The 21,532-nt window shown below is 37.1% G+C and overlaps 1 protein-coding gene across 3 annotated transcripts in view; it reads right to left on the reverse strand.

Moving 5' to 3' along the window:
- Nucleotides 1–5,938: 5,938 nt before the first annotated feature.
- Nucleotides 5,939–21,532, reverse strand: part of TAPT1 (transmembrane anterior posterior transformation 1) — a 49,679-nt gene continuing 34,085 nt past the window's right edge. For all 3 annotated transcript variants that reach the window (XM_021554431.2, XM_021554432.2, XM_021554433.3), the window contains 7 exons: nt 19,717–19,797; nt 18,761–18,870; nt 17,102–17,161; nt 15,689–15,757; nt 14,356–14,432; nt 10,723–10,883; nt 5,939–8,065 (listed from right to left, as the gene is read on the reverse strand). In XM_021554431.2, coding sequence (XP_021410106.1) covers nt 7,836–8,065; nt 10,723–10,883; nt 14,356–14,432; nt 15,689–15,757; nt 17,102–17,161; nt 18,761–18,870; nt 19,717–19,797 — 788 coding nt within the window. In that variant the 3' untranslated portion in view covers nt 5,939–7,835. The remainder of the gene's footprint in view (nt 8,066–10,722; nt 10,884–14,355; nt 14,433–15,688; nt 15,758–17,101; nt 17,162–18,760; nt 18,871–19,716; nt 19,798–21,532) is intronic.

A 21,532-nucleotide genomic window follows, 5' to 3' on the forward strand; every position in this document is an offset into this window, starting at 1 on the left:
TAACAGGAGCCCATTGGTAAGCAGTAGGTGTTCAATCTCAGCTAAAGCCTAAGGACCAGAAAAAATCAGGTAGCTACTGTAAATCCAAGGGAAGGACAGGTAGGAATATGCCTCCACTGAACATTTCAGATGCTTGTGGATACTGCCTGAGCTGCATACCACTCCACCTCCCTGAGACAGCAAAGCACCAGGACAGGGAGAGAGCTGCAGCCCTTACCCTGTGTTTGAGGGTCATGGTAGCTGACTTTGACAGGACTTTGCTTTCTTGTTTACCATCACTGGGCACTTAGGACATCACAAAATGCTTCAGAGATTTATCTCATATCTTTATTCCAGCTGAAGGGCTTTGGTAAACATCAGTTCTGGTGACAGCTTAGGACTTTTCTCCTTTTACCTCTAGAGGCAATTGAAGGCACATTAGTAGGGCTTTGCACACCATGAGAACTTCTTACTTTCTTCATATCACCCTTCCTTGTAGAAACACCACATTAAGACAAAACACAGCAGTACAAACCCACCATTCTCCCTACCAAATATACCACCAGCAATCTCATGGGAACTTATGGGGATCTTGACACATCAGTATGGAGGGATGTGAGATTTTTCAATCAGCTTAGGTCTTATTCTTGGCACTAAAACAGAAAACTCTGAAAAGTGGCTAACAAAGTTGTTAACAGATTTCTTGTGATTTAAAAGAGCAATCTTTGGAAAAGGGAAAAAGGAAATGATAGATCAAACCAACTGCAATCTTCCACACTTTTTCTGGGCACATAATCAGATTCAGGTTTTGTTCTTTTCAGCATTTGAAGAGTAATGTGATGATGAATGAAAGCCAGCATAAATTTGTCAGCTCATTTCAAACCAGTGCATTTCCCTTCAACAACACAGCCATAAGGTGAGAAGCAGCAGATAATCACATATGTTGACTTTTATGAGGCATTTAATACTCTTTCATGTGATATTTCCAAACTAAGGAAACATAGTAGGGATTAAAATTGCTTGGAGCAGTTGATAAAGCTTCTTGAGAAATCCTGCTTGGGGAATATTTATCACTATTTCATCCTCACACAGCAGGAAGATTTTGCAGGGGTCTCTTCATGCTCCATTGCCACTCAGTGTTTTTAATCAGTAACATTGGGCAGGTGCCAGAGAAAGGTGAAGTAGAGGCTGTGGATACATGACCTGACAGGAGTTCAAAACAAACTTGACTAACCACAGAAACAGATGGTAGAAAAATTGAACTGAAGCAGCTCTAATACAGGATTTTACATTTTGGCAGCAAGCAGCAAGCACGACTGCAGGCTTGGGAATAATCAAGCAGCTCCATTGGAAGCATCTAGTTCCTGCAGCATATTCAAACTCTCCTGGGTCAGAAGTGGCATCCTGTTTTTAAGAGGTAAATTCCATACCAGGACACAGCAGCTAAAAGCTGGCTGATGTAATCCTCAGGTCCAGCTCAGCTGGGATGGAAGGAATCAGCTGGAGTTCTGTGCTCAGAATGAGCATGGGACACACTCTCCATACAAATAGAAGCTGAACTCATTGTGGGGGTTTAGCAGGAGCCTGAAGGGAAATATGAAGCAGTCTCAGCTGCCAAGGATGTAAGAAGAAAAGAGAGAGAGAGGCAAAATCTATTCTCCATGCCACAGATGGACAAAAAGTAGGGAGGGTTAAATTTCAGTGAGGAAGGCTTGAAACAGATAGTAGGAAGGTAATAACAGCATTTGCAGTGTACATATTTACTGTTCAAGAAGATTTCCATTTGAGATTGAGAAAGATGTTAATATCAGGATTGGACACTGCATTGGACAGGACCTGAGCTAGAATCAGTAGCTCTATCCAGCTTCTCACACTGTGAAACAGGCTTGATTAACAAGATAAAAAAAAAACAAGCAAACAAAAAAAACAAAAAAACCCCAAAAAAACCAGGTAAAACAAGAGAGTGCAGCAGTGAGCATTGGAACAAAGCAAGCAGACACAGCTGGACAGGGCAGAGGACAAACCTCAGCTCTGGCACCAAGCTGCAGAGAACCCAGCCACCAGTGCTGGAATATGTGACTAGCACCAACACACAGCAACAAGGGGGGAGCAGCAGCAGAATAGAACCAGAAAGATCAACATTTTGACATTGGCTTTCCAGAACACTCCAGCTGCTCTGGCCTAGTGCACTGGGCCACTCTCTACTGGGGCTACCTAGCCCCACTCACTACTGGGGCTTTTGTCCTTGCTTTTGAGAAATAAGGGTCAAGCACAAAAACTGGCTAGAGATTTTATTTGCTCCCATGGAAGCCAAATAGTTTGTGGTCAGTGAGTGAATGGCTGAACAGGCACCACAAAGCATTACCTCAGATGCAGCAGAATTCACTCTACTCCAATGTCAAAGTAATTTTAAGTGACTGAAGACACAGATTTTTTTAGTCAGCCCAACAGGTGTGTCCCCTGCTATTGCATTAGGAACATTGTTTCCCATCAGTGGTTAGTGCTGAGCTTCACCACAAGCTTCATTTTCATTGCAAGTACACCTCAAGAGAGTCCAAAGGGCAGAAACATCAACCTGAAAACAATGTCCCATAGCTTCCAGGTTAGATACATGCAACACTTCAGGAATTGTTTCCAGAAGGAACTCACTCATCACAGCTCCTGCTGCCTTGGCTATAGAAAGGTGGCTGGAGGATGTACTGCTGCTTTTAACAGGAGTGCCAAGTTCAAATCAAACCTGCAGGAAAATTTTGGTCTGACATTCAGAGCTGTACCAGGATTGTACTTGGTAGCATCAACTCACACACCTTCCTGTGTTGATTTACTGCATCAATCCTAAGAATATGCTGTCCAATGCTGGATTTTAAGTTTCCTTTCACACTTCTCAGTATATCAAATGCATCACTTCCTAAGAATCCACAATTCCACTTATTTTAAACTGTCAGTATCAAACAAGTGATTCCTGAGCTACCTTGATAATGTATTAGCAGACAGGGAGCCTACAAGATGGAGAAACTTTTTACTAGGGCATGTAGTGACAGGACAAGGGGGAATGGCTTCGAACTGGGAGTAGGTTTAGATTAGACATGAGGAAGAAATTCTTTACTGTGGGACTGGTGGGATGCTGGCACAGGTTGCCCAGAAGAAGCTGTGGCTGCCCCATTCCCAGAAGTGTTCAAGGCCAGGTTGGACAGGGCTCTGAGCAACCTGGTCTAGAGAAACATGTCCCTGCCCATGGCAGTGGGGTTGGAATTTGATTGTATTTAAGGTCCCTTCCAACTCACACCATTCAGCGACTCTATGGTCTAAGCACCTGCCAGGACTGGGCATCACAGGAACATATTGTTGATATTGAAAACTGTCAATAAAGTTACTATTGTTCTTGTCCAACAAACTGAGCATGGATGGGAAGAACAACTACCATAAAACCTGAGAGTTCCTTGAACACCAAAAATTGCTCTATTAAAAATACACTGCCCTGTAACACAGCTCTCATACCACCACTCCAACATTAGTGATCTCTGATATAAAAACGTGGAAGCAGCAAACACAACAAACAACACATGCAACGTGTTTACCTATACAATACAGGATCAAGTCAGCCTAAAAAAACTAAAACCCAAGGAAGTGCTGCTGCAACCTGCATCTTCATACACACAAAACTGACCTCTCTCCCTCTCCCCAATGCTCAGTACTTCCTTGCAGTTCATCTGTCAGACAGAACTTTCTCCAACTGAGAATGAACCTCAGCTCTGCTTGATAGCATCACTCTCCTAGGCAGCGGTGATGAGTGGAAGCAAAAGCAGCTTACACAGCCTAAAGCTGCAGCTGTGAAGCACAGCTGGGCAGCAGTTACAACAAGGGCACATTTTAAAATCTGAGTTTATTTAATCACAAATATGATGAGTGTTTTGGTCAAAATTGAGAAATTTTTTAAAACCTATTGCAATTTTGGATTTTTCTGTTATTCTGTGAGCTTACTAATAAATGTTCTTTGGTGTTATACATTTATGATCTTTTACAACTCTACTGGCAGTGTTCAGGGTATACTGAAGTCCTAAAAAAGGCCTAACTAGACTCAGGCTTGGTAGGTATGGTTGATGAAAGTTACTATTAAAAAGACTTACAGAAGTGATACATCAAGTGTTTTCTGACAGCCGTCACAGTATAAACATTTTATATCATTATATACAGAAAAATTTCCTTGAGATAAAGGTGGTCCCATCTGCAGCTCCCCATGACAGCTGCTCAGTATTTACATACCCTACAGTCAGCAAAATTAAGCCAGTCCAAATTTCTAAGAAAAAGCACTTGCTCTGAAGAAGTTTTAAAAGCAAATTTTGTTTAGCATTTGTGAAGAGCATTCTGAAGCTATGACTCCCCAAGACTGGATTGAACAACTCCTAGTTTACTCACAATGGAGGAGCCCAGTTTATAAGACAAAATGTTGCAGTGTTTCAGGAGCTTACAGAGTCTGATTACATTTGTGCTATAATTAAGTTGAATCCATCCTTGCTTACCACCACCAAGAAGATTCACATCTCCAGCCCAACAGGTGAGCTGGCACAGCAGCCACAACTGGGCAAACATTGGCTTTAACAACAGTGACCTCATCAATTATGCTGAGCCACAGAAACAGACTTCGGGAACAAATCAGTAGACTACACAAAATTTTGCAACACAAAAAATTAAGACAAAGCTGAAAAGTTTCCACAAACTCACTTCAAATTGAGGCGAGTAAATTAACAGCGTGGTTATGATTGTAAAGCTACTATGCTTGAGGGGAAATTCTGCTTGGCTGATGAACATCTGAAAGGCTTCAAAAGATTAATTAAATAATCCTGTCAAAACCAGTTGTTTCTTAATGCTCCCATAGTGAATAATACTAATTATGAATATACACTGTATGCAATGTGTGCTTTTGGAATTAATTTGGCAACTGTGACTTTAGCTGAAATATCACTGCTTGCCTAGATTTTATTTTTGGAGGGATTTATCAATTGAAGAACTTAATTTATTCACTACTTAACTTGTGATGCTCTTGTAAGTATCAGTGTTGAGTCAGGAGCTTTTCAAGAAAACCCAAATGAACAGCTGTATGTATCGATGGGAAATTTGGTGTTGCTGTTTTTTCCTGTTTGGTGGTTTGTTCCCCCTCACCCACCTCTAGAGTTCCTAGAGGACCACCCAGGTTCAGAGAAGCAGCTGTGACTTTTCATTAAAGATACCCTACTAGATAACCAAGGAATCCCTATAAATCATGAACAAAAAGATGAGAACAATCAGAGAGCTTGCAGCCAAAGGAAGGAAAGCCCAACTGGGATCCTACCAGACTTGGGGAGTTCAAGGGGAAGCGTTGTGCTTGCCATGCCCTCTGCAACAGTGCCTCGAGCACACCTCGGTGTTCTGGTGACCCCAGGGCAATGCAGTCTCACCTCCACAGCAGGCAGGGATGTACCAGCCATACCCAAAGCCCAGCTGGACTGCTTTAGGTGCAGGCACCACCATCCAAGTGCCAGAGCAAAGCCCCAGGAGGATTCAGGCCAGGACTCGAGCCCCAGTGCTGTGAGCCATTACCCCACCACTGCCACCACCGGTGCTCAGCAAGGGCTTCGCCCGTGGGCTCCTGCATTCACACTTGGCTTTGCTGGGTAGGTGTAAATCCAGTAACTGACTACAGAAATTACAACTCCCCTGAGACATGGTATTTTTTCATTCACATGGTGTGTGCCCTTAAAAACCAAATTAATAGCAGGTTGGCCTCAATATCTTCTTTCTACAAGTGGCAACAACCAACTGCTACAGAAATAGATCTGAAGCCATTGATATCCCAGTTCTTACACTCATTTGTGTCCCACATTTGCAAGAATCCTACTTTATGGAAATTTGAATTTAATACATTAAATACTTTGCAAGATCACCAACTCTGAATACCAAAAAAGAAATGTCGACGCTGTACTTTTCCTTTTTTAAACAAATATTACAAAATTGAATTTTATTGAGTTTCACACAAGATGCACTTATAAAATTGATACAGAATGTCATTCAACAGAAAAAAAATTAAAGCAATTTCAAGCTTTCTTTAGCAACTGCTAAATAATTATAAAATAAGATACACCAAATTGACAGATAATCTTAATTTCAATGTGTGAACTTTTCCAATTAGTATAAAATACATCAAAATGAAAGATTTTCAAATTTTTCCACAGCGCTAAATCCTCTTCCTTCTACTTTCATCCCTAAACATAACCACAGATTTTGGCCATTACTCCCATTACTCTTATGGGAGAGGAGAGGCTGAAAGCCTGCAGCAGTGAGTTCCCACCAGAGCAGACAACCCTAAACAGCACAGCAGAGTTCTCTCATTATCAAGTCTGCTCAGACACGTAACTCTGTCCAACTGCCTCCATCTGCTATATTACTGTAGTCCTGCAAGTTTCAGGGATTAGCAGGTATGTTAAACTTCCACATGTTCATACAGCAAAGAAACTTTGGCTTTCCCATTCTGACAAATTATGAAATTAGCAAAGAACAAATTGTCTTCATTTGTTCAGTACTGAAGTACTTTAATGATACCTTCCCTTGGAAAGTAAAATTAGTGCTTTCTTGAATGTCTGAAAGGCATTTTGGAAGCTAATGCTGTGTTTTAACAATATATGAAGAATTTATCATTAACTAAGGGGTCTCTTCTGATAAACTCTTCAGCCTATGTTTTGAGCTCAAATTTAATTCAGTCATGGTCTGAGGATTCCATAACTTTTGTCACCCCTTCCAACTCTGCATCTCACACCAGAAATTAAGATGCATTGTAATGCTTAAATGTTCTTTGTAGATCTAGTCCATCTACTTAAGTTTGACTACAACCAATCAATTACATTGAATGGATAATTATGGTTTGATTGTCAGTGTGAGCTTTTATAGGCATGTTCTCAGGCAAGTTAATACATAGATGTCATTCTCCTAATAGTTATATGCAAAATGCAGTGCAATGTTCTTTCCTGCTGTGTTAATGCCATACCTACAGTTCCAACACAACGCTTGCTGCAATTAACACTGCTGCTCCTTAGAAGTGCCCCTTTAATATTTTTTCCTACAGCAACAAAAAATCCTCAGCTTTTAAAAAAGATTTTCTATATAATTTGCCTTACAGGACACACAACACATGAAATGAACATACTTCATATTTGCCCAGTTAAGCAGAACCATCATTACTCTGATCTTTCCTTGATGTTTAGTATTCAGATAAAATACTAAGCAGTAAGTCTTTCACTTAAAGGCAAAATTTTATTCTGATTACAAGATTTTCAAGATACATCTTGAAAATATTTTTGTTGACAAGAATAACTACCTTGACTTACTGTTTTATGTACCAATGTTTTATGTGTTTGTTGATATAAGCACAAGTTTTGAATTCTGCTTGCAGATGTTTAATAAAACACAGTAACTGGATAGGCAAGCTTCCGGTCAAGTCACCAAACATTTCCAGGAATATCCTTACACTGGATGAACCTTCATGAAAAATAGTGTTCTGGAAGCATGGTTTCATAACGCAGAACAGGGTTATGCTTTTTTTTCCAGTCTGTTTTCCAGAAAAGTGATACTGCAGCTCTGCCACCAGGCTAGAGACTCACGATCCACCACATTTTCCAAGAGGCAAGTTAAAGACCACTTACTTGACCTGACCAGATACCAAGCCAAGTTACTTGTAGAAAGAAATTAATAAATTTTTTTGCCATTAATAATTTAAGTTTTTAAATAAATATTTATGTGCCTTTTGGCAACTGTCCATTCTGGTAGCATCTACTGTCCCAACAGCTCAGTATCCTTAGCACATTGATTTAAAAAAAGATAAATTCTTAGTCAATTCTGTTTCCACAAATAGTAAACCTGTCTATCTCCAACAAGTCTTTCTTTGCAGACCTGTGTTTTAATTCTGAACTGTCTTGGCTTATATCTTTTTCTTCTCCATCAGGAGTTGTCAGAAATTGATCGGAATTGCTTGTTACAAGTAAAGATGGCATGTTCTCCTTCTGATGAACTGGTTGATTGGTAACTGATGTAGAACCGTTTTCATCTGTGGAAATTCCTGTTGGGACAAAATTACAAAGATAATAATGAATTTAACACAGACATATTGATACAATGTGAAACATCCACATTCGTCCAAAGCTATCCTGAAAAAGTGTGCTGCAGCAAGTCAGCAGAAGCAACAGAAAAATGCTTTTTGGAAGCCACTACCTCTTCTTGGATTTACTGTAAGGGATTTCCTTTTCTGATTTAGAAAACATATAGAAAATAAATGGACAGAAAAAAAATTCCACAGAAGTTTAAGTAATCGGCAAGAGCATAAGCAGCAGAAGTTAGGACATACATGATTATTTTTGTTGGCTTAAGTAAAAAGATTTCTGACAGTCCTTATGTGAATCATACAAATGTTTGCTACTGAAATGAACAAAAGAAATTTCTGTGATAGGAACTAGATGTGCCTAATCCTCGACATAAATACAATAAACCTGCCTTCTCCAGGGATAGCTAATAAATGACTCATTGCTATGCACTTTAATAGCACTGGCTTCTAAAGCAGTGCTATTAAAGATGTCTATTTTTATTCCTGTCTCTTACTTCAGTGGAGCTGAACACTGGCTTCATTAACCTAGGATATTGGTTAGTAATATCCATGTATTTTTCCATATTTTGTTAAAACATGTAAAGAATTAAAATGTGCAAGCAAATTACAAGACTATAAGAAAAAAGATAAGAAAAAAAAATATTTCCTCCTCAGTAAAGATTGAGTTATTGTTTCTAAAGGCATCTGAAAAAATCTGACTGATGTAGAGAGCACTGCAGACCAGCCCAAGGAAATGTTACTTGTCAGAATGGCAGCACTATCCAAATTACTACAAAAACTTATTTCTGCAGAGCTTCTGTCCACAGTATGCCATCTACACTTGGAGGTACATGGAGGCACTTCTACAAATCTTATGCAAGTTAAAGGTACTAAACTTGCATTGAAAATGGAGACAAGTTATTTTAATTCTAGAACTTGGTTACAAGCGTAAATATTTTCTAACACAGATGTAGCTGGTAAGCCCATAAATGACTACCAGTAATTAGAGCTTTCATCCTTCAAGATCAAGTTCAGAATTTTATTCTTCAAAATTTTAACTCTTTTTGTGGACACGGTGGAAACTCTTAAGGAAATTAATTGACTTAAACTATAAACTGGCAGAAAGGAGACCAGACTAATGAATTCCTTTACCCTCATCCTAAGAAGAGATGGGTTCAGAGACTGTATTGTAAAAACCTGGTAAGTGGGGCACAGAGATTAACTAATACTGCAGAATCCAGCAGTAATAATGCAAAATCTGGGGAAGGTAAAATAATTCTTTCATGTAATCGAGATTTCTAGTAAATAAAGAGGTGTTAAAAAATATAAAATCCCCAAAAGACTGTAAAATTGAGCTTTTCCCATCAACAGTGGAAGCAAGGAATACTCTGAATAAAATCCACAAAAGCTTTTTGGTTGCTACTTTTTGTTCAAAATCTTTCCATTGGAGAAAATAAGCATGCCTGCTACTTCAGCTCAAAAGAGTCTTCAGGATTTATATACTGTAAGTTAAAGGCTCAATCTAAGTACAACTTACTAAGTCTCATATACAAATGTAGTAATAGAATGTTTAATTAAAACATTATCATCATTACAGTACTCTAATGAAATGCAAAATTGAATGCAAATACGAATTCAGAACAATTCAGATCATATTCTTTCATCATGAAAGTAAAGCAGTTTTATGAACTGAAAAGCAAACACTTGCACCAAGTTTCTGCCTGATATGATTTGACACATATGAGACACATAGGTTTATGCCAAACACTGACAGATTCTTAACTCTCCCCTTGCTGGCGAGACACTCTGACGACTAACGAGCACCTTGCATTTCAAGCTGTTCAAGTTGTTGGCAAGCCATGGAGTGAACACAATAAAAGCCCCACTGTTAAGTTCTCTAAGGCTCTCATTGAGCTTTTCCCACAGGAAGATGCAATCCAATTCAGTTGACAGGAACAATGAAGGTTTCTGTTTCCTTCTATAATGTGTCACACAAACACAATACTGCCATATTCCCATTATAAATTAACTGCTGATGCTGAGGATCTGTAAGAGGAAATTGTGCTGTAGAGACTGGAAATGGGGTAGAGACCCACTGAAATTCCTATCTGGATTTCATAAAGCTTTTCATTATGTGGTCATGACAACTACAATTAATTATACCTATGCATAAACCTACCACATTTTCCTTTGATTTCCATGAGAAATACAGCTTGCTTCCCTACTAAACTTAAGCACTGTCACAGATGATGTGTAAATATTAACTTATTTGCACAGTGACATGGCAGAGAGGGTTGGACTAGATGGTATTTAAAGGTTCTTTCCAACCCAAACCAAACCATTCTATGGTTATGATTTTAAAGCAAAAGCATTCTTCTATTCCATTGTTTCTATCACCTCCACATATCACAGTGATATCAGAGATAAGAGAATTGATTACCTAAAGAAGATGCATGAACTAAAAGCAATGAAATCTATTATATTTACAGACTTGTATTCACAGCAGTGCTACAGCACAATTAAAGTCCAGCAACAGGGTTTGGGGTTTGTACAGCAAACATTGTCATGCATCTGGTCTAATATCAATTTAGTCTGACAAACTTTCACTGAAAACAAACTAAGGCAGCTGGCCTTACCTTGGGTAGATTTAAATGTGCCTTGCTGTTTGCCAGCTGGCTTCCCTGGGGTGGCAGTCAGGATAGGATTAAATAGTTTCTCCTCCATTTTTGCTTCCTTTACATATTGACATGATTTTCCCAGCAATACAATGCTGTTAAGGACTTTGAGAGATATTAACCTGGAAAAAAATTGTTTACATATTTGCATTAGCACATTAAAATAATTGCATATTATTAATACTTCAATTATTCATACAAAAATAATTGCATATGCTAAATGCTGTCTTAGAAGGATTAGCTAAGAAATTAAATCCTTTCAATATCAAGATCAAAAGATTACAATTTTCCTCACAATTGTTTCAGATTCAATGCTTAATTTTCTTTTTCCTTCAGAAAGCATCTAGAGAAAAACATCAAGTTTTATTATTTACCTAAAGGACTACAAGGACAGTTAAGGAGCCATTTAAGACCTTAAATATTTAAACACAGAACTAAAAAGTGCCCTCAACACTGCAAGTCCAAAATAAATGTACCCAAATTAAGTGTGCCTAGCCAAGGATCTCTAGTAGACTTGGAACCACAGCACAACAAATACAGAACCATGGAATCGTTAAGGTTGGAAAAGATTTCCAAGATTATTAAGTCCAGCCATTAACCCCGCACTGCCAAGTCCAGTATCTAGCTTTTACAAACTACAGGCTAATCATAGCAAGTCCTTTTTTACATCACAGAAGACAGTCCATAAAACTCAACAAATGCAAAGAGGCAGCACTGCATTACCATCATAGCACAGTCCAGATGACAGATTCTTTTTCTATTAGGACTAAATTGCAGCACAAACATCACTGAATCCCGTTCCCACCTGTCTCCTTGTTTGAAGAAAAGGAAGGCCTCATCTACCATCAAGTGCTTTTTTACCATTCAGCTGAGTTTTGCAAAATTTTCATTACTAGCAACACATGACTCATAGAACAATATCCACTCCAGGGAATGAAGGCTCACTGCAGAACTACAAGGAGAGAGTGATCTGTTCTCTGCAGGATGAATGAAATATTCTCTATGCAAATCAAGCTATGTAACAAGAGTGAACCAAATGCATACTCCGAACTCCTTCTCCACTCTCTGAAGTCTGTTTATCATGTACATCATTAACAGACTAAAAAGACAACTTGAAATGAACATTCACAGATCCATGGAACAGGTCTAACTGCTTAATCATACAGTGACCCAAGCACACTCCAGCAGCAGCTCCCTTATCTCGCTGTGTAAATGTAATCAGAACTTGTCAAACAGAAAAACAAACTACACCACATTTGTAAGGGAAAAAGTAAGTTTTGTTTATTCTATTTCAATAGAGAAATGGAAGAATGAGCGGAGCACATCACTTCCAGTACTGAGAAGAAAGTGACATTTTAGTATCCAAGCAACCATAAAGAAGATATCATTTTATATTGGTTGAAAGCTGTGCTTCTCTTAAATTTTATTATATTATTGGGACAAATTTTATTTCAGAGTTGAGAAGGTCTCCTTAATTTTTAATGTTTTAGAGGTGTTTTTCTTATGCTTCTTATGTAACATGTTTTTGTTCTGTGAGAATAGGTTTCCACAGCATAGTTTGACTCTGATTTAATAAGATCAGAAGTTGAAAAGCCCATAAATCACCTCTTCCCTGTATCAGTTCCAGCTTCTCATGGAAAATTATGCAAGCATTTCTAGCAATTCCCCTTTATTCTTTTCTACCAGTCTACCCCAGGCTCAAATTTCTAACAATGTAAGTTCACAGTTGTTCAAAATTATAGAAAAAGAAAACTCATTACTTTTTTGGCAAGACTCTTTAACTGCAATTAAAGTTTAACTAGAGTTGTTAATAAACAATACAAAATTAATTCATCCATAGTATAGGCTCAATTCTTTGCCCAATTAACTGCTTCAGATTTTATCACATCATTTTTCCCATATCTATGCTATTATTGTTTGTATTCTATATATATTCTCACATCTGATGAAAAGCTGAAATTTATGTTCAGAACAAAAATTACTTGAAAGATGCAAGAGGTGAGTTAGTTCCAAGTCTGAGATCGCAGCAAGAGCAAAAATTTGTTTTCACTTTTCAATAAGGACAAAATAGACCAAAATGTATTTACTTTTGTGGCCTTTGTCTTTAAAGAACAGCACTTAACACTTAATGTCAATCCCATTACTTTCTGCCCTCCATTCTCCAATCCACAGAGAGTGAAAAATCCTGGGATGTGGCAGTGAAATGGTAGAGGTAGGAAAATACTACATGTATTGGGGAAAAAGGAAAAACCACTGAGCAGGATGAAAGTGCTGACCTTGGTATACCACAGCTTGAATGTGATGATCAGGGCATAGTGCTTTGAATTATACAAAGCTGCCTTTAGGGAGAACATGGGCACAGCACGTAGTATGCTGGGGAAAAAGTCAAAGTATGGTACAGAGGAATGTAGTTAAAATTTTACTATTTGGCCTATATGCAGCATCTCAAAGTCTTAGTTATCTGACACTAAACAGATGTATCCCTACACTGATGTAGACAAAACACATCTGATCAAGCTCAATTTTTTGCAGATTAGTGTCAGATTAGAGATAAGAGTCTACCTATTAATAAAGATTCTGTAGTAATCCTGTTCTTTTCACAAGCTGTTGTAGAACAGCAGTCTCCTCTCTTCCAGCATGGTCTCCTCTCTAGCTGCTGAACTACTGCCTCAGCCTTAGAAGTCTTATGCTTCTCAAGCCTTGCTGCCTTCACTTAAAATAAAACTTGGTAGGACACTGGAAGAAGGACTCCCAACAATACTGCAGGCAGGTTCTTCTTCCATCAACAACTTGAAACACTTAATTGCATATGATCAATTTTGAGAGACAACAAACAATGACAGTGCAGATACAGCTTTCCTAGGAAGTACTGATAGTACACAGATAGTACACAGCAAGTGTCTCAAGACAGGCAAACTGAAGTGGATGTAAAGTACACTTATGCAGTCTCAGAAGTACCTATCACTGGTGAGAAGTTAAAGGTAAGACAAGTATCAACAGACTTGGCAGTGAAAGGATGCTGAAGGGATACTTGCACATCATTGGCTATGGAAAACAAATTGCCACTGGACATTGTATTTCTTAACTAAGATCACTTACTGACCGCACCCTTCCCAAAATAAGCCTTGCATTTATTTCTTTTTTTTTAACAGCAGTTTCCTAAACCAAAGTAAACCTTGCAATTAACTACCTGAGAGAAAAATTCATGATCTGCTCATAGCACTTGAACTGCTCATTTTTGTTCACTTATTGAATCTTTTTGTCTTTGGTCTTCTTTCCTTGGAATTAAATTTTTATTTTTACACAGAAGTATGTTGCTTGTCTCTCAGATTCTCTCAGTCTTTAGCCTTTTTGCAATGAGTTATTTATATTACTGAAGTTACTTATTGAGGGCTATAATCCCCCAATGTAGTCACAGTACTTAGGGACAAATCTGCATTGTCAATTTCAGATTATGAGCATAAGGGTTTTACATTGATGTTCTACTGAATATAAATTGTGTTTATCCTTACATGAAGAAGTATCAACAGAAACTTCTTTCACATATGAAATCAAATAATAGTAAATACTTTTCAATTGTGTGGATTTACTTACCCACAGTAGAACAGCACAACACAAACATAAGCTAAGACTCCTTGTACTTTTATTGAGCTTGTTACGACTCTGATGAGCTGTTTTAAGAATGAAAGTTAAAACTTAGCACACAGCTATTACTAGAACATTGTAACAGACATTTCTTATTTGGTAAATTCAAGAATAAGTAGAAACATTTACATTAGCAGAAATTTAGTCTAAAGTTCCTTTTGGCAGTCTAACTACTCCAGATTTTTATTTGAGTAAGTATTATACTAGCACTTAGTTGCAACTTTGCCAAAACCAGAGTCTAACAATGTTTCTTTAACACTGACTTTCAAGTAAAATAAGAAGTGGAAAAAAGCTCTGAAACTCAAGGGCTGGAAGTAGAGTTTAAAAATTTTGAGGAAAATGTCAAGAGATGCAATGCAAAACGAAATCAGTGTTACACCGCATGCTAACCTGATGATTACAACATTGCTTTGTGGACAAGGCATATGACTCCCAAGTTTGACTAACAAATAGATCCTGAAATTTCAGTTTTATTTCAGTAGTTTAGGCAAATCCTGTGAATAGTAGTTTTCCCCACCTCTATGGGCAAACATTACATTTAAGTTAATTCATCTTGATATTCTTCCAGGAACATTGTGAATTAGCATATTTGCTGACAAAGCATGTACAGATCCCCAGCATTATGGAAGCTACTGCTTGTCTACATGTGTGTATGGGGAAAGTCAGAACAGCTATTGAGAGAAAACTTTCAGCAACAGTTAATTCAGGACAGCATGTGGACAGAGCTCCATTAATTAAGTAATTCATTTTATAGCAACATGTATGTGTAACAAAGTCAACTATTTCAAAATGGTGTAGTCAACAACAGCTCAGGAGCTCAGTGCCCCATATAAAAGAGTATTGAGTCATGAAGTGTGCTATTACAGGGACAGCCACAAGGACTCCTATGAAAAACCTCAATAAACTCCTGCACTACTGGTAACCTTCTGGCAACCAGCTGCTTTGACTATTCCAAATGAATGAATAGGATAACTGCCAAAAGGAATATATGTTTAGTAAACACAGATGTAGCTTAATTCCACTGGTACAATTCAAGTCCTTGCAAATTCTAGAAAATTAATATATATTCAATTTTCTATGAAAGGCTGAGAAACAATAATGCATTTGTAAAGCCACAAGTAGTATGTGATACAGGTTATACTGAGTGTTAACTTCTCAGCATAATTTCCGTTACTTCAGATGATAATTTCATCCTCAAAACATCCAGCCAGCTATCTCAGAGGGACACATTCTCAAAGTGAGATCTTATTGACAGAAAACTGATAGGAATGATACAACTTACTAAAACAGCCAGTGGAAGAGGAATGAAACCCATTCTTCTAGAAACTGAATCACTATAATCTGTATATGCCTAGGAAAAGAAGAGGAAGAATAATGAACTACTTATGCAAAGGAATGAGCTTATTTTAGCTTGGCACACCCTCCAGATAAGAATAAAGCTCTGTTAACAAACACTATACTGGTATAAAGCGTACCTATTCAGATTTTGGAATTCAAATGGAGATAGCTGCCCTCTCAGACAAAAATGCAATACTACCATGACCAGTAAGATTAGTTTCAGTGCTCTAAATCAAGAGCAACTGGAGTATAATGCAAATGTCTAAACCAAGAGCAACTAGGACACTGAATCCAAAGGCACTATGATATCACAGCTGTACATTATTACCAGCTTAGAGACCTTTTTGTATTAATTTGACTGATCCTTAAATACTCTACAGAAAAAGCTGTTACAGGGATAAAAGAACAATTATCCACCACACTAGTAATTTTAAATCATTCCACAAACATCTATAATTAGCCTTAAGATAACTGTGTTAAAATTTTGAAAATGTTTTTACATTTGAACTCAAAACACAAGTACTTTGCATGACAGCTTGTCTGCAGTATTGAACATCACACTCAAGTCGGTGCCTAAATGATGCTATTTTATTTCCCACTGAGGATCCTTAGGAAAAGTAGTGGAATTTTCAAAACTAATTAATTGGTGCTTTTATTATTAAGAAATTAGTATTAACTATTTGTAGCTGATGATGTCTATCTTCTTTATGAAGTTTAACTACTGCATTCCTCACAACAGCCCAAGAAACGAGCCCAAGAAAACTACAGAAATCATAGTAATGAAGTTCATTTAATAGTTACACACATCTAAAGCACACATCTAAAGCACTGGTGAGTGGAATGCTAACAAGTGAAACCTAATGAGTCTTCATCCATGAAAGGTGTGCAGTAAATAGCTTTCCAAAAAATGGTACTAATTAAAAACAAGTGGTATATGTGTTCTATAAATACCCATGCCATGCCAGTAACATGCATAGTGCAAACATCTTTAAACATCTGTGCACTCTATGACTACTATGTTTTAACCCAACACAGTGAAAATACCATGGAAAGAACAGTAGTCTAAAATTACCCTGTTAAGTTTACCTACTTTACCTACATACATCAAAACTATGAAGTTGTTACAACTGTCCCCTTACTTTAAGTGTATTTGGAAGAAGCTCAAGCTGACCTGAACAACTGGATATAATATAAAACATAAAGAAATATTCCTGTTATCTCTTATTAAAGAAAGCAGAGCAGAGTTGCAGTGCTACAGGAGTGTACTGTATGTATTTCTTTAAATGTTTGTTCCAATATCCACCTGTAACAATTGTGTTAGTTAATACAGGAAAGAACATTTTATTTTCAGGCTTACATTTTTCTGTCGACTGCTAACAAGGTCAAATGCAAGACTGGCTCTGTATTCACTGTAGACCTGGAAAAAATCCAGCACATCAGATGTCTGATTAATTTGTTATCATGTCATAAAAGCAAGACAGATATTAATAAAGTATTTCTATAAAGTATTAAGAATTTATGCATTTGCTGAAAGAGTCAAAGAGTTTTTCTGAGGTCGAATGGCACTCTTCAAGAGAGCTTCTATTTCTGCAATAAAGTAATTTGCATATATATATATATATATATACACTACAACAAACAAACAACACTATGCTATGCTTTAGGAATTGAATGAGACTTCATAAAGTTACTGAATTTCAGGATCATGAGAAACATGAAAAAACAGAAATCACATTAATTACATTTAGATTTTTCCCCCCACAGTTCACAACTGCTTTTAAGCTACAGAAAAGCTAGCCCTGGGATCAAATTAAACGAATGAGAAAGCTTTCTTATACACTAAGCAAATGATGCTATGAAAAAATCAAATCCATCTGAAGATTAATTAAGTTTTCCTTCTCTTTAAAACAGTTCAGCACATTAATAAAGAAAAGTATATATCTTAAAGGTAAGTGGCAGGACAACTTGTACTGAAGGTGTTAATAATTCTGGAAAAAGTCTGACGTAGCAACCATAAATCATTAGAACTTCATACACAAACCCCACAAAGTTTTTTAAATAAACCTTGCAAAATTGCCCCATCCTCCAGCTGTTTTAGCACACTGAAGCATGCTACATTTTGGCTCCTATGACTTTATTACTGCTCTTTTCCACACTCTCTATACAAAAGTAGGACATGCATAAATGCCTCTGGCATAAGGGAGCTTATTAAGTGCATCTATTACACTTGTTTCTACACCTCCCAATGTAGTTACTTTAGAGATGCTGAAAAAGAAAGCACCTCACAAGATCTGATCTCATTTCCTGAGAAGTGGCTGTAATAATGAAAAGATACTAACTCATATATTCACAAATTGAGTGTGTTTGAATTCACGCCATATGGAACACAAATGGCCCCTTTATCATGCTGCAACACCTAAGAAGCAACCTCAGGTACTGCTTTAAAAGGACTGGATAATATATGTGGCTTAAGAAATTTCAGGAGTGGGAAACTAACATAACCTACTTCATATCATTGCTCCAGGGACAGCAGGGAAAAAAGATCTCTGATTTCAGATTCCACTTTTAACACACATGCAAGAATAGAGTTAAAACAGCCTAACAAAATCTATTTTTCCAAAAGCCTGAATTTTAACCTGCAATCCATTTTCTTATTAAAGGCTACAGGCTCTGTTGAGACTGCAGAACAAGTAACCTTCTTTCAGTTTAACTAATAATCACAAAATAATCTGCCAGTAATGTGAATTGTAGCTACTATGTGAGCTGTTATGCAAAACTTGCAAAAATTTATGGATCTGGAACTACTAATTTAGAAGCAGAGGTGTTTAGTTGCACATTAAAAAGATCCTCAAAAGCTGTATCAAGAAATTAGCAAGCTTTCACAAGTGATAACAAACATATGAAAATAACAATTTTTACATTTTATGCACTGGAAAAAATTCTAATATTTAAAATAATATTAGCAAAATTAAATACAATTTAAAATAGCATCCAGCATTCCAAACAGGATACCTACATCTGCCGTGATGTCATTGAATTTTGTTATAAAGGCATGTTTCACAATATCCACTGCAATTTCTGAAGCAACCACCATGCAAACATCCGGGAATAACACCCAAAAGTGATCTGAAGGTTGTGAAGAAACAAGTTAGGCCATTTAATTTAATGTCAGCATACAAAAAGAATTATAACAATTCTATTCAACAATGAAAAATCCCCATGAGTCTGAAGAATATGTAAGTTTACATATCACTGAGCATGCAGTGTGCAAATTCTTGCTTATTCCATTGCTGTCCTAAAAGCTTATCAGTACTGTACTATCACACCACAGCTAGGGTCAGGCTCTATACTCTTCACTTTGTAAACCTGTACCTCTAGTAGGAACACAACCTTTGTAAGTACGAGATACTATGTGTTCAGTATGTGTAAGACATAGACAAATATCTGCAGTTTTAGATACTTAAAGTAAAATTTAGGTAGACTGGTAAGATTCAGGCAAAATTTACCACACAGATTAGGGGTAAAAATTATTAAAACAATACTTTAATAAAATTGCTATTTTACACAATATTTATTAAACATGTCATTAAATCTTAAGTATAATCAATATTAGATTAAGAGTTGTATTTTAACATAATCTTTATCACATTTCAATCTCACTAGCCACTTTCTAGGGAAACCTTCATTCACAGTGTACTCATAGGAAAGGAAAGGGCTGGGAAGAAATTGCTCCAGACACTGATTGAAAGATAACTAACTACATGTGTTTATAGCACAATATTTATTTCTAGCAGAAAGAACACAGTCATTCTTAGAAGAATACCAGAAATAGAAAAGTAAGAATCTAAAATATTTAACAAAATTAGGATTTGTTAATTAAATGTGTTGATTATCCTTATCTTTCAGACTGAGGGAAGAAGCAAGAGATAACAGCTCTTGATAGCACAGAATTTTTTCTTCTAGTTTACTCACCTGGGTTCCATGAGAACTGTTCCATATTTCTTAGACATACAATTAGTAGCAGCACGTAATTGGTGAACCTCTCCTTTATATCTGGATTAAAAAAACCCAAAATCTGTCAGCTGCAAAGAAACATTTACTTGCATACAAATATACCTACTCATTCTGAGGTTCATTTATTAATTCTTGGATTAGATAACATTTTCCACAAATTTAAGGGGTGGGAGAAATGCTGGGAACCACACCATGGACAGGATTTCCACAGTAGGCTGTTACCTGGTCTGTCCAATGCTGCTTCACCTTGGGTTTCCCAGCAGCAGAAGGGAATTGTGACTTACTATCACCTCTTCTAAAACATTAATAAAATAATTGTTCTTCTTGATAAAGTCTGTCCATTCCTTCTGTGATTCAAAAAGAACCAGCACTTCCTGTTACTAAAATTTAGAGAATATACCTGTCCTTTCAAGCTATCAGCAAGGTACATTTCATTTTCTACAGATCATAGATATCCAAACTGCTGTATACTGGGTTCAATAAACGGAAGAAAAAAATGTTTGAAGACAACTGTTACTCTTTATCTAGAAGGTTCCTAACAGTCTGTCACACTGCCCTCTTAAAAGGGAACAGCAGGCTGTATCAGCACAGTTATCAAAATCATAAGCACTGTGCCACAAGATCAATCTAATTCAGGACAAAGTCCTATGCCTTGCCTGCCAGAAAAGGCAGTCTTTTTTTCTACTTTGGTATCCTGTTTCCAGAGATGACACACACAGACCTTGCTTCAGGAAGCATCACATTTTTTTAGCTTATTAAAAAAAACCTTCCTGAAACTGTATTATTGAAAAGCAGGGTAAAACCTAAAACATGATGTCATCGCAATTTAGGAAGTCCAAAGAAGTCTTTATAGAAGATAGAGCTACTAAGAGAATCTGTGAAGACACTCTTACTACTTGTTACACCTGTCAATAACCACAAAAATAATTTCTTTGTGGGCCCTCCAAATCCAAAGTGTTCATTTTCTTAAGCACCTCCAATGGTGTGTGGGGTACTACCTACTGATTTTGGGAAACAAGAAACAGAAATTTTCAGAAGGTCACACAAGGATTAAGCTGGACAAAAAAAAAAATCGACTTTGTGCCAAGAGTTTCCATCAACTCTGACTACAGGCCAACAGCAATGCCTGTGGCTGCAGTTACTGCAGTATAATAATATCCCTCATTTTAGAGTAGAAGTTTGGAAATACAGACAGGTCTGGAAAAATGGAGCAAAAATAAAAGAAGAAATCCTCCAGGAGAAGGAGAGAAAAAGCACACAGAAATCAAGAAGAATGTGTTTTCATGCACGATATAAAAAAGCACATCTTGGGGTATATAAGTTCATTTGTCAGTATGGGCTGGGGAAGGGACAGAGGAAGTACAAGCCTTCAAAATAAAATGAATGGCATATATATAAAGGAGTTGGGGGAGGAGAAAAAGGAAATATTTTAGTACAATAAATTTAAAGCAGGTAAAACCTAACCATAATTTCTTCATTTTCTGCCAATAATACTCCCAACAAGGGAAGTACATTCTTCTATGCTTCTGAATTCACAAAATATTGCCCAAATGACCAGAACACAGTATTGTCTGAAAAATCTGGTTACAAGATACCACTTGACACTGTCACAAATGGATGAAAATGCAGTCAAGCACTTATTGAGCTACATGCTTTATCATGCCTGTTAGTGACTTAGAAATAACCACTGAGTTTTCACTTTTGCACTGAATTTCAAACTAGTTTTATCTTCTATTTCCCACATCACATACTTCCACATTGCAATGACACTTCA

This window comes from Lonchura striata, chromosome 4 (genome assembly GCF_046129695.1).
Source record: "Lonchura striata isolate bLonStr1 chromosome 4, bLonStr1.mat, whole genome shotgun sequence".
Classification (NCBI taxonomy): domain Eukaryota; kingdom Metazoa; phylum Chordata; class Aves; order Passeriformes; family Estrildidae; genus Lonchura; species Lonchura striata.